The 16,423-nt window shown below is 31.5% G+C and overlaps 1 protein-coding gene across 2 annotated transcripts in view; it reads left to right on the top strand.

Moving 5' to 3' along the window:
* The window catches only part of LOC108688820 (LIM and SH3 domain protein Lasp), a 26,396-nt gene extending 11,164 nt beyond the window's left edge, over positions 1–15,232 (top strand). Inside the window, exons 2-6 of one of the 2 annotated variants that reach the window (XM_018195282.1) lie at positions 1,020–1,114; positions 12,241–12,512; positions 13,320–13,523; positions 14,477–14,625; positions 14,872–15,232. In XM_018195282.1, coding sequence (XP_018050771.1) covers positions 1,020–1,114; positions 12,241–12,512; positions 13,320–13,523; positions 14,477–14,625; positions 14,872–15,051 — 900 coding nt within the window. In that variant the 3' untranslated portion in view covers positions 15,052–15,232. The remainder of the gene's footprint in view (positions 1–1,019; positions 1,115–12,240; positions 12,513–13,319; positions 13,524–14,476; positions 14,626–14,871) is intronic. The other variant, XM_018195283.1, reaches the window with a different exon arrangement.
* The last annotated feature ends 1,191 nt before the right edge of the window (positions 15,233–16,423 follow it).

Genomic DNA, 16,423 nt, shown 5'->3' with positions numbered 1-16,423 from the left:
AAAACGTATCAGGCATAAAATATGCATACTATATTACATTACAATTTATAAAGACACTTTATTCTGTATTTTGATATATATATATATATATATATATATATATATATATATATATTACATTTTTAATTATTTTATTTTGTTTAAACACGATTTTTGTTATTGCAGACATTAATGTTTGAAAGTTTATAAAAAAAATTTGGCTTATGAATAATTTGGTCAACATTTCTTTCAATCTGCTAATTAACAAAAACAATAGATCTAAAATTTCTATGACAACTAAATCATTTTCTTCTTTTAGAGAAGAATCACTTCCAGAATACTTAACTCGTAATTAATTCCGGCGATTAAATACTGAAAATATCTCATTAACAGAGAGAGAGAGAGAGAGAGAGAGAGAGAGAGAGAGAGAGAGAGAGAAAGATTACGGCGAAAAAACTGATAATTTCACCTCGTTAATGTCATATGATTATCCGTACATGATATTAGATTGCCTTAGTATTGATATCATTATGAAATATTGACAGTTCATAACACTGCGAATAAGGTCGCGAGATATCATTATCGTATCGTAATATTATCATCACCAATAGTATCATTCGTTATTTATCGCTGACGTTTATTTCTCAAGTACAGTGCAATGAAATTTATGATGAAATTATCCTGGTGAAAGTAAATAATTTATAAGCATACAGGTTCTAAAGAGATGCAAGAAAATTAAGTAGGACACTTCTCGATCGAAATAAGATTCGTAGAAAACAAACTTTTAATATTTATAGAAGAGCGCGTTTGAACACTTGTTGATGTAACCATCGAAAGAATTGATGACGAAATGCGCTGCACATAATACCTACTGTCAGATTATGATTCGTATTACAATGAATCAAGTTTAATACCGATTAAAATTCGAAAATTTGAGAGGTTTACTAAGCGTTTTATTTTTTTTTCCGCGCTATGTTTATTATGCAATCGCATAAACCTGACAAGTTGACGTGGAAATAACAATTGTTTCCTTGTTACAGATATGGCACAAGCAATGTTTCAAGTGTCAGGGCTGCGGTATGACCCTGAATATGCGGACGTACAAGGGTTTCAACAAACAGCCATATTGCGAGGCGTAAGTAGGAATGTTATATGTTTAATTTCTTGTTTATGTGATCGTATATTTGTCATGCCTCTGATGAAATTCGCGTTCCATTTTATTGCAGAAAGAAAGTTGACCCGTGAAAACTGCTATCTGCGAGTCGGACTGTTTGTCGCGTTCTCTTTTTTTTCTGTCGCATAATAAGCTGTTTTATGCAACCAAGTTAATCGTGATAACTTAACACTTGCTGGCATTGCTTGGAAAAACCTTAATAGAACACAAAAAGTGAACAAGATTATTTTTTTAATATTTTGCATTCTACATTGGAGAGCTAATATTGGCTGTTTTTATGTGTTTTATTTTATGATTATTGTTTTACAGTATTTTAATTTGAACTGATTTCATCATATCATATTTCTGTCCTTGTTTAGTTAATTAAGAACGTATGAATTATCTTCATAATTACTGACTTATTCGAGCAGAAACATAATTGCTGTTCTCTTCCCGCATTTTGAGCACCCTATAAACATCATCTTCGAGTAGAATCCAACACATGAAATATTTATTCAAGATTCTTAAACGCGCAATTTTATTTCGTTATTTCTGTTGTGAGTACACTTGGCACTCATGAGAAGGGAAATGCAACATTGATGATTAGCGATGCTAATGGCACACGCACGTACCTTGCGGGCTCCTCGAACCTGCACGGACGCATAGCAATAACGCGACGTTTAATATCCGATGAACAACGGACTGAAGACTCGCGAGAAGAGCATACGAGAGGAAAATAGCCGTTCGTTCTTTCGTTCGCGCGATTGCGATTCTACGATAGTCAAACGTATACCGTATTGCAGGCATGTCGACGCAACGAAAGCGCACGAGCGAGCATTCACGTGGCCGAGAGATAATGGTTGTCGTCCAGAGGATCCTCCTTTCGAGCGCAGCGAGGAAACTTTTAAACACGCGCGTGTCCTTTTACACGTCGCCGGTAGCTTCGCATAAGCTCCGCTTCACCTATCCTGCTTGCAGCAGTGCTCGCATGAAATCGCCATGCAGAATAAATATCATTTTCTACGCCTAGAATCAATTATTCCGTAGTGACGTTTTGCGTGTCTGCTCGTCTCGCAAATTAAACGCGCTTTCATTCAAATGAAAAATTAAACTGGAAAGCAGTATGTTACCATCTACGTTTGAATGCATTACATGATATTTTTTTCAATTGTTAACGGTGACTATCAAAGTAATACTAAAAATTCTAGGTGATGTATTCATGTATTTATACACGTAACATATATCCATCTATATTAGAAATAAATTCAAATGCACTTTTAAACAGAAAAATGCATTTCAAATTGAATATAATGAGTTGCGTGATTGAGAGAGATCATGCTTGATCAAAGCAACGTAATAATTGATCGACGAAAAGTCTATTCCAGTTCTATTGCGGATATTCCTGTTCCACTTAATTTTATAATTTTGATATAACGATGTGTAAACATACATTACATATATTACTTATATAGCAGAAAGATTATACTTATATTAGCTTTTAATTAATATCGAATGATGGATGAATATTCCTCATCGTTATTTTGCTTCATCGTAATAAAAAAAATAAGCCGCTGCTTATTTTGAGAAATATTTGAGTAAAGTATTGGTAAAGTAATCATTAGGACGTTAATAGCAATGACTAAAAGATTTCGTCTTGCGACAGTCCTTTACTTATTTCAATGAAACCAGTAATAATCATAAATTAATCCTTTCCTGTCGCAATCAAAGTGCTATCTTGAATGAAGAAAAATCATGATTCAAGTGCGTGAAAGTTTTATGAGATAAGACGAAGAAAAAAATGTATAAAGAAAACCGTAGCGATAACGTTTATCTTAGTCAGAATTTCGAGTTTCGTGTTAAGTATAAGACATTCATCATGATTTGAAAGTAATTAGGATCGTCGGGCGACACAGCGAAAGTAACTTTGCGTTGCGGTTAATTTCGTGACCCCGACGGATATTAATTGTACTATTTTTGTGCAATGGGAGATTCCGAGGGGAAGCGTGTAAAAGTTCCTAACGTTTTCCTGCGATAACCTCCTAACATCTTTTTATCAATTTTTTTAATATTATTTGATTCGTTAACATTTGACTCGAAACTATTTTTTTTATTATACTTACATTATAAAAAAAAAATACACATTACTCTAACAGTATATTTTAAGATAAAATTTACGAACCAAATTTACAAAAAAAATTCCAAATAATTATGTAATATTTTTTAGATAATCAATCCTCCTTTGTGATTGTGATAGAGATTAAATTATTTTGATAATGCGTTAGAGGATCATGTATTTATTTAATTAATTTCTTGTCTATCTCAATCTTTGTAATTCAATTTATTGTTGACGATAATCGAAATGCACTATGGTTTTCTCTGTGCGCCTTCGTCTTTTCATATCGGTATGCCACGTTGCACCAAGAGATACGAGTCCGTGACTCGTACAGTATTCCGGTTGTGCATCGCGATGACGAAATCTCTGAGTCGCGATTCGAATCTGCATTTCTTTCTTCTTACGTACGGTCTTCTCTTCAGCACTTATATGGCATATAATATGCTTCGTAATGACAAGTAATTCGTTCTAGACGCTCCAATCCTTTTCTCGCCGAGAAAGCGTCATCCAATATATTCACAAAAGGAGAACACGAATGCGTAAACTACAAATGGAGAAAAGTATTTATGATTGATCATAGAGTTGTCATAAATGTTAAAAGATCACTAAACAGGATACAATTACTTACAATTTAAAATTAATTTGATAAATTATTGCAAGTCTTATTCAAGAATTTTGAAGCAGAGTTTCTGCTTATTTTTTAACATTTAAATATATATCACATGTTCAATGTTTTTACTATTAATCATGTTTTAAAATATGAAATAAAATTTAAACTTTAAAGTAATCACACTGTGATTTATCATACAAATTATACGTTATGTTATAAAGTTATGAGCGATTATTCAAAAGATATGACTTTTCGATAATTTACTTGGGCCTATTATATCTCCTTTTAAGCATCTCACATAAACGATCATTGCATTTTATCGCTTAGAAAGTTTGCTTACTTGACGTAAAGCTGCATTTATTATCTGCTAGAGGCATTTGCCTTCATTGAAATTCATTTTAAAAAATGAGCACGAAGTCAACGACACTATGCGGATAATGTCTCATCGAAAGAATTTTGTATTCCGCGTACAGCAAGCGGGGTATCAGCGATGCGTGTCAAATCAGACGATGTACTGAATAAGTAAAACCGAACATGTGTGAGCTGCGAGATTCATTCATTCGTCTGTTTCCTTCTTATATCTCTCCCTTATGCTATAATTTTATCTTTCTCGTTCATTATCTTGCCCCTATGCGAGCCCCAATCTTAATTCATTCTCAATTTATTTTTACTCTCACATTCCATGCAGTTGTATAGTTATTTATTCCTCTGCACTAGTTTTAAAGTATTATAAACTGAAATTGGAAATTTATACTTATAAAAGTGAATTGTATGCGTATGAGACAGTTTGTTGTCAATATTTATATTTAATAATATAATTTTATAATTAAAATGAAAATATTTTCATTTATCTTAATTATTTTTTAAAAGCTAGTTTTTTATTGAAACAATTTTTTATCCAGATTTCTGAATCGCTACATTTTTTATATTACTTTCAAATATAATATAGAAAAACCAGTGATTTTTTCATACTTTTTTAATTTTCTTAAAAAATACTTAAATGTGTAATAGATTCTCAAATATAATAGCGATTAAGTATCAATTAATAAAGTAAATTTTTACTCTCTGAAACTTTTAGAGATGAATCTCACTTTGATGATTAAAATCTCACTCTTAAAAATTGAAAAATTGAACCATTCTTTTCCAAGACCAGCTCATTTTTCATTTACTCTTTAGAGTGAGATTTCAATTTCACTTCAAAGAATTTAGAGAATATATAATCGTGTCTTGCGTTATTTCAAATATATGCCATTTTAGTAAAATATTCATAAAACATTTAACAATTTAAAAGTATTTTCGTACGTTCACAAAATTTTATAAATTGAATATTTGTTTTATATAATGCAACTACTAGATATTATCAGCTTAACAGCTGTAATTATTATGGCAGCATAATTTAACAATGTTGAGCATTAAATGATAATTGTAAGCATTTTTATTCTTTCATTTAATTAATTCTTATATTCATGTACATATCTTTATCTCCCTTTCACCTCTACTCGAAGCTATTCATTACGAGTGCAGCTATTCATGTCGAGTGTAATCTGAGACTAATTAAAAATTTTGTTTTTGCACATCGTTCGACTATTCGGGGTTTTCAAAGAGGGGTATTGCGAATTAAATAAAGTGGTCTCTTCACGGATATAACATTATATGATTAAAACACATGTTCCGGACTCTCTTAGCTCATATATGCACGTCTCGCCGACAGGCTATACATATACGTCGAATTAAGCGCTCTACCGGATAGTAAAAGAGAACACGTGTGGAGACCTGCTTGTGCATTTTTTTTTCAGTCTGTCTTTTTTTCACATTTGCGTTCCTTCTTCGTACTTTAGTTTTGCTACATCGTGGGCGCGAATACAGAAGTATACTTTTCTTTAAATAGAATTTTTCTATTCCAAGCTTATACTTTTTTCAGATGTGTTAAAAATGAAACATTTATGCAAGAAAATTCCGGTCAAAATTCCGGTTTTTATCAAAAGCATTGACTCGTTCGTAAAAAAATTTATATTTTAAAAAAAGCGCGGTTTTTCTTCAGATATTCTGTTGCTTAGTAGGTATTCTTTCTTCGTTGTATTGTATAATTTTCTTCTCATCTTTTTCGCATTCTATATTATTTTTATATGTAGTCATGTCTTCCCAAATTTTAATAAAGTACGAATGATATCATCCATGACTGTTGTTGGTTCACCGCGAATGACTCATTTCCTTCGACGATAATCATTTCTATTTAGTGGATGCAACTTAAATCACACGGCAATTCTATATGTATATTTAACTACAGATTAGTAACATTTACCTTGTTTACAAAAGGAGAAAGATTATGTCCAATTCATTGATATGAACAGAAAATAAATTATATATTTATCTTTTAATCTAGCGCGTGCATTAATTTTGAAGAAAAAATTGTTTTTTATGTGTACAATCACGTTTAAATCGTCTTACATTTTTATAATTGCGAAACTTTGCTAAATTACTCATGTGATTTAGAATATACAAAAAATAAATTGCTATATCATTTTGTATTGTTATTGTTGTGATAAAAATGCTTTTCGCGAATTTCATATTTCAGTATTTCTGTCAGCTTAATCCAAACTCGCATGGCATCGTATGACACCAAAATATTACATATTCGAGTTTCTGCAGTGAACTTCCTGCAACAAACTATTGCTGCTTCATTACTTTTTTGATACTAAAAAAGAGATTATTTTTCGCTTTCGAAAGGATTATGTTTTATTTAGCATTTCATCAGAAATTTTTGTAATCCAATATTTTTTATAAAAATATATTCTTTAACGTTATTATTTTACATTTATTATTTTTTAAATTATTTTTAATCTACTGTTTTTGTATCGATTTGATTTTCTTCTCTGATGCGTATATATGTCTTTTATACTTTATTTTTACATCTTATTCTTATATTTTTGTATAACTATGGATTTTGAAAGTATTTATTTAAAAAAATATGTATATATTTGAATTTATTATTCAATACATTTATTATATTTTTACATTTTGGTTAGAATATTTGAATATATATATTGGGATAGTGAGATAACTTTTTAACAAAGTGTAATGTAATGCAAACGTGTCCATGCCGAATCTCATTTGGCAGTCGTTTGCCTCGACGGCGAGTAGATGGAACAGGAAACGCCGCCGCCTGTCACGTCGTACTTTTAGCTTCGAACAATTTAACAGCTAGTCGTAAAGGGGTGCCCAGCCTAGCGTGGCCTGTCTGCATGTCTACAGTGAACCGACCTTGTCCCACAATGCATCCACCTCTGGACCCCGCGCTGTCACTGCGGGCGTATGAAATTTTTGTAGCACATTATATTATATTATTATGCAAAGTTCGTATCTGTGTGCATGGACAACGTACGCACCTTACGCACCGATTTCCATCGCTCACGGAAATCCACGATTAAAAGCAAATCACTACAAACGCATTTCCATCCGGTATTTATCTCCTCTGCGTAACATACACAACGTGCGATTTATGCGAATCGTGCAAAATGAGTAGCATATAAGTTTTCAGCACGATATCGAAAGTGAGTGCGTAAAACTTTGCATAAATTAAGTACTTGCATGAGATTCGCGTTATTACGTTGGAAAGGGAGAGTCGCTAGATTCTTTTCAACACGATAGCCTTTTCTTTTTTACTAGATTGAAACACCGAGCATCGTGTTATATTGAGAAATAATCTTGAAAGTAAAGGTCTGTAATATACGATTTTTATAATTTATAAATCCTTATAGGTATATAGGTATATATATTATCAGAGAAAAAAAAGTATCTTGAACTTTCATGAGACAGTTTTCTGTTGAGAAAATAATATCTCTATTGAAAGGTTAATATTTGTAAGGATAGCTAACTTATATTATACCTATATATTATATCTGGAGAAGCGTATAATTTTCTGCAAGTTACAATAATTAAATTACAAATAATTGCCGATTATGATATGAGTTATATTTCTTAATCGAATGAATTGTAAAATGCCTAATTTCGCCAACAGTTCAGTTAAATTTACATTCCATTTTTATTGTGATTATATAAATTATTATGACATAAAATAATATAAATAATTATGTGAAATATTTTACTATATATATTTAAATTATTTAAAGAGTCGTATATATTGTGTATTTAAAAAGACATATATATATATATACACACACACACATATATATATATTATATATATGTTTTTGTATTTAAAAAATATTTTTTTAGAGATATAATAAGAGGATAGAAAAGAACAAACATTATGATACTTTTACAAGGCTTACAATTTGTAATACGTATTTTTTCCGGACGTTTTCTACTCTTTGTGTTGACCTTCGTGAGAATTTCTAGAATGCGGACACAGATACGGTTTCGTTTTGTTGTCACGATTGACGTGCAGCAAGTTTCGAAGCTATCTGAGATTTAACCGCAGTAACGGAATCCAATAGACCCGCCCTGAAATTTCTCCTGTGGCAAGAAACATTGCGCGAGACTTCATGAACTTTGTGCGCATCGATATAATATTATACGTAATCACTCTCACGAGAAATGTGGTTTTGAGTCTTGCATTTACTGCCATTTATCCCACTTTTCTGTTTGTCCTGAAAGAGAAACACTTTATGAAATTTTATACAAGGTCGAGAATATATAATTTAAACATAGAAATCCTTAATTTTCGAATAAGGATAAATAAGATTTGAATATAAAGATAAAATATTTTCAATTTTAATATATTTAATTATTCAATTAATATTGAATTTCAATTCTTAAAAAATCTAATGGCAGAAATGTATGCGTTAATAACTCGGCAGATATATCAAAAGAAAATTAGGAAAAAATTATTTTATGTTTAAGAAACTTGTGATAAATAATTATAAATTAAATTAATACAATAAAATTTTGAAATTCTATATAGTTCTAGACGATTCAGTAAGAAAAATTAATTATATAAGCGATTTAAGGAAGGAAACGAACTTACATAAAGAGTTTCATAAAATATTCGATTTGTTTAAATTTGTTCATATTATCAGATCGGATGAGTCTTTAAACTTTATTGCTAATGTAACTAATGTGTTTAATATGTATAGCATTGTGCATGTTTAAATATTCGTTTATCAAGCGTATTATGATTCTTGGCTGTAATTTATCAGTACTGTCTCGTTGCTGCTATTTGACCGGTGTGATAACCAGGTGCAACAAATGTTATCCTTTCCAATACATTGGTGACACTTCCATATATAGTATTCGATAAATCAGGCATGCAGTATCGCGTGACGCTGTTAAGTAATCTGAAGAAGCTTCACTGAACAATAAAATATGAGAGAAAGATATACGTACCTAAATTTCTGTCGCACCATAATTTGATTAGTATTTACAATATCATCGATAAATATTAACTTAAATTTTGTTATTATATTCTCGAAAGGTTATATAATTGTTATACATCATCACATTTAATACCGAATTAAATTCGGCCACATATGTTGTGTAAAATAGATCTTTTTTTAAATGAATATTCATTGTATATCAGATGCGTCATGATCCTACGAGTGATTTAATTATTTTAAATTTATGCTCTGATGAAATGTTTCTTATTTTATTTGCGCCATATGTTATGTTGGCAAACTCATTTTCTGCTTAATTGTAAAATACGCCCTGAGTGCGTCAGAAAAATTCGATAAATATTACGGACGTATATCATAGTACGTAGACAAGCGTTTGTTAAGAGATTAGTCATCGTACATATACATACGTGGTTAAAATGATTCAATGAATCACTTCGTTGCGTATTAATCGTGGTCGTATAGTCCGTAGAGTCAATCTCTGGAAAAAAATCATATAGTCTCGCATACATATTTATAAATTTTTATCTTAAAAGAAATTTCTTTTATTGTTATTATATGATAGGATCATTTAGGCGCATATTAAATCATAAATTTTAATTATTAACATTTCACAAGTAGATTTCTTACAAAAATCTTATTTTTTATTAAATGTGATAATGACGTAGAATATTTAACATATTTAGAAACTAATGCATTTTTATTCCGTTGACCAATTTTTAATTATAACTCTATATTATATTTAAATTTCCGTTGAGCTATCTGAAAAATTGCGAGGTACATGTTATTTTTATCTCATATTTATCTATTGTATTATTATCTGTATTCTGTCGTATATATAATAATTGAAAACATGCAACAGAGTCATACGAGAAGACATGAGCCGCATTGTTTTCCAATTTTCTTTCGTTTATGGCCATTCTCAACGTTATTTTTAGCGAACTTCCTCTTTTGCCACGCTAAATTCAAGGAACTCGGATGCGCATCGGTCGACAAGATAATTCTTCCTCCCTGGGCACGTAACAATGCCTATCCCTCGTCTTCTTTGAACAAAGAGAGTCAAGAGTGCATGTCTATTATTCGTGTACGGTACGCCGGAGTATTACGTAATCGCGTGGCACAATTACCGGGTCAGACAACGCGGCCCGTATATGGGAAACGAAGTCGTGACACAAATCTCGATTGCGTTTTATGTATACGCCGGTTAATTCTCGCGCGTTATACGATTTACACAATTTACTTTCGATAATCATTTCAGACACATTGTCCAAAATACGATTAATTAACATCATAAAAGATGTAATTATTAAGAATAGATTTATTTAAAGAAAAAGAATAGCAGTCTCATTTAATTTGTAATATGAAAAATATTTTTATATAAAAAAATAATAAATTAAAAATTATAAGTTTTTATAATTTTATAAGTTTTTTTATATACATATATGCACTTTTAGTATATAAAACGTGATAAAAATATACATAGAAAGTTGCAATAGGTAACAGGTTAATGTACCGGAATTTTCAATTATCAACACAATGCTAAGCATTTCCTTAATTGCGTCAGTACCGGCATTTTTTAATGCGGATCGCAATACGATATTGTCGATACATTCACGCATGTCACTGAAATTGCATTCTCACGCGTGTCATTTACTGCAGGCGCACGTATCATTATGCGTTCACGCACTGATTTCTATTTCGTTAAATAAGCACCGGACAGTTATCTGTGCCATAATTAAATCGGTCGTTTCTAAAGGAGGTTTCTATCGAATTTCACTCGACTCATCCGGTTATCGATTGATTAATAATTATCCTTATTTTACGTTAACACGCGTCATGCACAGCAAAAAGCGTTTTACGCATGCGAGGCGAATAATCCGCTTAAAATAGCAGCTTATGCACGCTCAATTCGCTGAAATGTGTTAATCGCGTCATAATTAAGACTAGGCATACCTTTTTTGCCCGCCTAATTAATAATTATAATTACGTCACGAGGCACATACTGCTTGTCCAGAATGTCAAGTAATAATTATTTATCGAGCAATATAACTTAGAATTGTTGCAATTAAATATATCTTGTCACCTAGAGTACTACATATAATATTCATTTCATTAATGTATATATGTATTACTATTATAATATTAATCTAAAATATAAAATAGCGTCGAACGAAAGATGTAATACAATTTTTTTAATAATAATTTGAATAATAAATTAAAATTTTTTGAGATTAAAATTTTTCCTCTAAAGAAATAGATTAAACTAATTTTAAAATTTTCTAATTAAAAAGTCATATTTATACATACATTCCTAATTAAAGTTCGTACATTATACGTGCATGCGTGCGCGCGCGCGTGTGTGTGTGTGTAAAAATTTAGAATATAAGTTTCATGCGTTTAATTCCGGGCAGACATTTGTAGTATGCAGTTGTAGATAACGCTGTTTCATAGTGTAGTGTGATAATAACAAGAATGCAAATATCGTTATCACACGTACGAGACACCGGTGCATCACACATTTTGTATGTCATGTATGATGTAGCAAATTCGGATTTTTCGAAACTCAATGTCACACAATTGCATAATTGTGACATCGACGAATGTAAATTATTTTTTTACTATTTTCCATACCTACAATTTAACTATTATAATCGACGTACTACGCGAAGGATGCTCACGATAAGACTGACGTCATTGACCGCTTGTCGTTCACTTGGAACTTGCATTAGTCAGCGAACTTACACGTTTCCTTTGTGTAGGAAGTCACCCCGAGGGAATCCGTGTAAAATAATGCGAGAGGCTTGTATATGCGAGATATTCTCGTTAAAAAGAAAGAGAGAGAGAAATACGAAACTGAAACTCATGTGAAATACGACGTACCGGGTGTTGCGAAACGGTGCTTTAAACTCGAAGTGACTTGCTCATCTTGCATGAGTTTAAATGCTCCATGAATGAATCCTCGCTCTTTAATGTTGGCTAGATAATTTCTTACAACAATATCGATAAAATTTTTCACTTTTTTTCTTTCTTGGCAGGCACATACCAAAAGCCAAAGCCACCACAATGGCGGAAACACCGGAGCTGAAGCGTATCGCGGAGAACACGAAGATACAGAGTAACGTTAAGTATCATGCCGAGTTTGAAAAGGCGAAGGGGAAGTTTACGCAAGTGGCGGACGATCCGGAGACTCTCAGAATTAAACAGAACAGCAAGATCATCTCGAATGTCGCTTATCACGGCGAGCTTGAGAAGAAGGCGATCATGGAACAAAAGAGGACAATGACCGGAGAAAATGGCGAGCAAATAGGTAGGTGGTAAACTCTTTAACGGTATTTGCATATAACGGTTTTTTCTATTATGATGATATTATATCTTTTTAATGCATAATAAAATGGGAAATATAATTATATATATTTTTACGATTTTTATTATTTCGTTACTGTATCGTTTTAAAATTATAACAATAAGTGTGTAAAACTTTATTGCCAAACTAAAAATATCATGTTTGTTAAAATAAAATTTGTTGAATGATTTTTAACGCACTAACATTGGAAAAATGCTATTGACGTAATTTGTGATTTGATTAAATTATTGGGGATAATCTAAACATAAATTTGTAAATTGGGAATTCTTTTTTATTTATATATCAATGTGTTTTTATAACAATTATAATTTATACAATTTCTTAAATAAGTTACCTAACATTTTGTCTATGATTTTAATCTTAATAATAATATAATTACATGTTCAATTTTTAACATCTCAACTGTTAATTAACGATTACATAATAGTATCTATCTGTAATCATCAAGTTGCAGATTATACATTATGTATCAGTATTCGTGAATTTATTGTGTACCAGTGTACTATTTGTTCACATTTCATTTACAAAATTGTGTATTAAAAATGACATAATCATGAATACACACGTATTGCTGCAATCAATCCACCAAAACGACAATGTAAAATTCAGACAAAATTTAGATTCTTATTGCATTATTTTTTTCCATATTCATGATTCCATTACACACACATAATACCGTTCATGGTGGGCAGATCGCAGAATGCTTCTATTAAACGTATCGCTAGTCTTTTTCGTGCATTGTTGATATAGAGTACGTAGAGTACACTGACGGTACGATCGCACCTGCGTCGAGCATAAACGCCAATCCGCCGCCTGCAAGGACGGCAAATTCGCCGGTACAGAGGACACCAGGTAGGATCGCTGATTACGATCCCCTTAGCGAAGCGAGGCCGAGTCCCTATTCCGCAAGGCAAGCTGCTACCACAGTCATTTATACGAGCGACAAGGGACCAGGTGCGTTTACCTTCGCGGCTACAATCGTTGCAGCAACCTTTCGCTATGTAGAGAGAGACGTCGCATGACTATATTATTATAATATAGAATAATTTGAGTAACTTGTAGAAAGATTATGTAATACTATATAACATTAATATTATTATTATTATTATTATGGATTGTGATTTGCATATTTAATACGTAACATTATTTTTGGTATCTGAATTTTAATGCGATTAATGTTTACGATCAATTTGATATTTGATTATACATTCATAGTTATATCAAAAGCCTATATGGCTGCGTCTTAATAATTAAGATTCGTGGAAGATGGAAACGAAGAAAGAATTTTAATAATGTATATTTTTTTATTGAGATGTTTTTTACCTGAGGTCGCATTCTGCAGTCTATTCTGCCTATTTTATGATTGCGTGGGATAGAATTCGTGTCCCTGTATGATAATAGGTTTCAATAGATCGTGCTTTAATCGAATTGTTGTTTAGAAAGATAATTTTAGGAAGACAAACGCTTAGCTATTCCTATTGTAACGCCAGACTTATATTATGATCGTGAAATCACCTAAACCATTATTGTCGCTCGTCAGACTTAAACGCTCGCATCATTATGCTTTTATCGTCGTTACACACGATTCATCACAAAGACAAATTGTCGAAGCAATTTGCACTGGAATTAATCGTTGCGACATCACCGCGTGCACCTCGTTGGGAAAATAGAAAGTGTAATCGTCTCTTTGTTTAATGTTTCTCATTCTGCGGTTCCGTGTTCGCTCTTTGCTGAACCCACGGAATAATTCATGTGGCAGATCACAGGATCGCACCAAGTAACAATTGTTACTAACTGAAGAACAAAAGGGTGTTGATTACAGAACGAATTATGCGTTTCTAATAGAGTATACAAATGTAGAAAGTTGTAAGTTATACGTTGCTCATAAAAGTTCGATGTGTTTGCAGTGACGAATCCACCGACACGAAAAATTGGCTCGGTTGCTGACATCGATCCAGTGAATGAATATTACGGATCGTTAACGCCGGCTACAACGATAAATAATAATCAGCATCAACCTCAACATCAATCACCGCCACCGCCCTCCAACGTCGGAGTAAATATCTTTTTTATTACTTATTGTCGCATTGTGTTGTCTCTTATGAGTTATTTGTAATATAATCTTATGTGTTTGCTAATCTAAGAAAGATTTCATGGAAAGAGTTTATAATTTTACAAATTACACTTCTTAAATGAGCTTCTTAAATTATTGTGACAAAAAGCATAAGTAAAAAAATGTGTATAGAATGCCAAATGGATGTTTTACATATCTTTTTTTTCTATAAAAATGTATTTTTCGCAGAGAGTGTACAGAGCGATGTATGACTACGAAGCGCAAGATCTCGATGAGGTGAGCTTCTGCGACGGTGATTTAATTGTCAATTGCACAGCTGTCGATGAGGGTTGGATGACTGGATTGGTGCAGCGTACCGGACGACACGGCATGCTACCCGCTAATTATGTCGAACCGGCGCAGATTTAAACGTTCTTTCTCATCTCGAGCTTCCATTTGCTAACTGTTGCCACCACTTCGATCAGAGCACTTAATTAGGCGTTTTGCCGAAGAAAGAGACGATGTTAAAAAGAATTACGTGATACAATACTCGAGATAGCGCTTCTACTCGGCTCTTATTATTCGGCTGAAATAAAGTTTGATCGAAACGGCGCACTGTCATCTTAGAAAATCAGATAATTAGATATTTTAATTATTAAAAACTTTTATTAAGAATCTTGATATTTTGATATAAATTTGAAATTTTATCTTGATATCAATTGAATTTCATGACATATATTTGAATAAAGTATATTCAAAATATATTGATAAAAGAAATAGAATATCGAAATTAATTTTATAAATGCTCAGAAATATATTTCATGAGTATCCAAGTTGAGTATTCTCAGCTTCTAGATGACAATATGTAGCTTCATATGTTAGAATTCCATGATGGGACCAAACACACACTGCGATAAATTGTGTCGATTACAATTAAAATTCTGACAGCTTGTGAAGTGACATAAGCCTTGACCAACAATTAAGACGAATTAAGTATAAGATATATCTTCCATGAATGCAGTTTTCTGTAAAGCGTCACTTACTTTTTTGCTATTACGTACAGTTATTATTATTCCTCCGTTTCCATCTTTTTAGAGTTTACATTATACAATTAGAATATAAATATCAAGAAAAAATAATTGATTCAATTAACGATTCTTTACGAGCCCTTTTTCTGATAATCGTTATTTTTATTGACGAGAATTTTATGTTATTTGTTATTCAATATAAACTCTGACTAACACATTAGTATCAATTAGGCAGATTTTTATGTTTCGACCATTTTGCATTTATATTTACTATTCTTATGTATTGTATTATTCTATATTCTTATCTTTGTAATAATATACCTTTTCAATTTTTTTCGGAGATGTTCATAAAAGTATTTAGTTATAAATTTTTTTCTAGTAATGAAACATAAGACAAAATCTTCCCTTATATTCGAAAAAAAATAATGTGCCTTATACAAATAGACTGCTAATTAGTTGCGGTATGGATTTCTTATTATAATGTAAGGTGCATGAAAAAATGCATCGGTATACAATATTTAAAGAAATACCAACAAATTTTTTTGCTTGCCGCATTAATATAGCTTGATTTGATGTGAAAAAAACTAAGTGATACAAGTAATGCCTTTCCTCCTAAAGATAAAGCAATTAAATTAAAATAATGAGGAAAATAATATTATTGATGACGCAAAAGATGCTGACACTTGCCTATCTTTTTAATAAAATATGAAATATCGTTATATACTGTTGATTTTGAATTAACGATATTAATATAAATTAATTAATCAATATTT

Source organism: Atta colombica, unplaced genomic scaffold, assembly GCF_001594045.1.
Source record: "Atta colombica isolate Treedump-2 unplaced genomic scaffold, Acol1.0 scaffold239, whole genome shotgun sequence".
Lineage (NCBI taxonomy): Eukaryota > Metazoa > Arthropoda > Insecta > Hymenoptera > Formicidae > Atta > Atta colombica.
The sequence above is the reverse complement of the archived record's forward strand: the minus strand, read 5'-3'. Positions and strand labels throughout refer to the sequence as shown.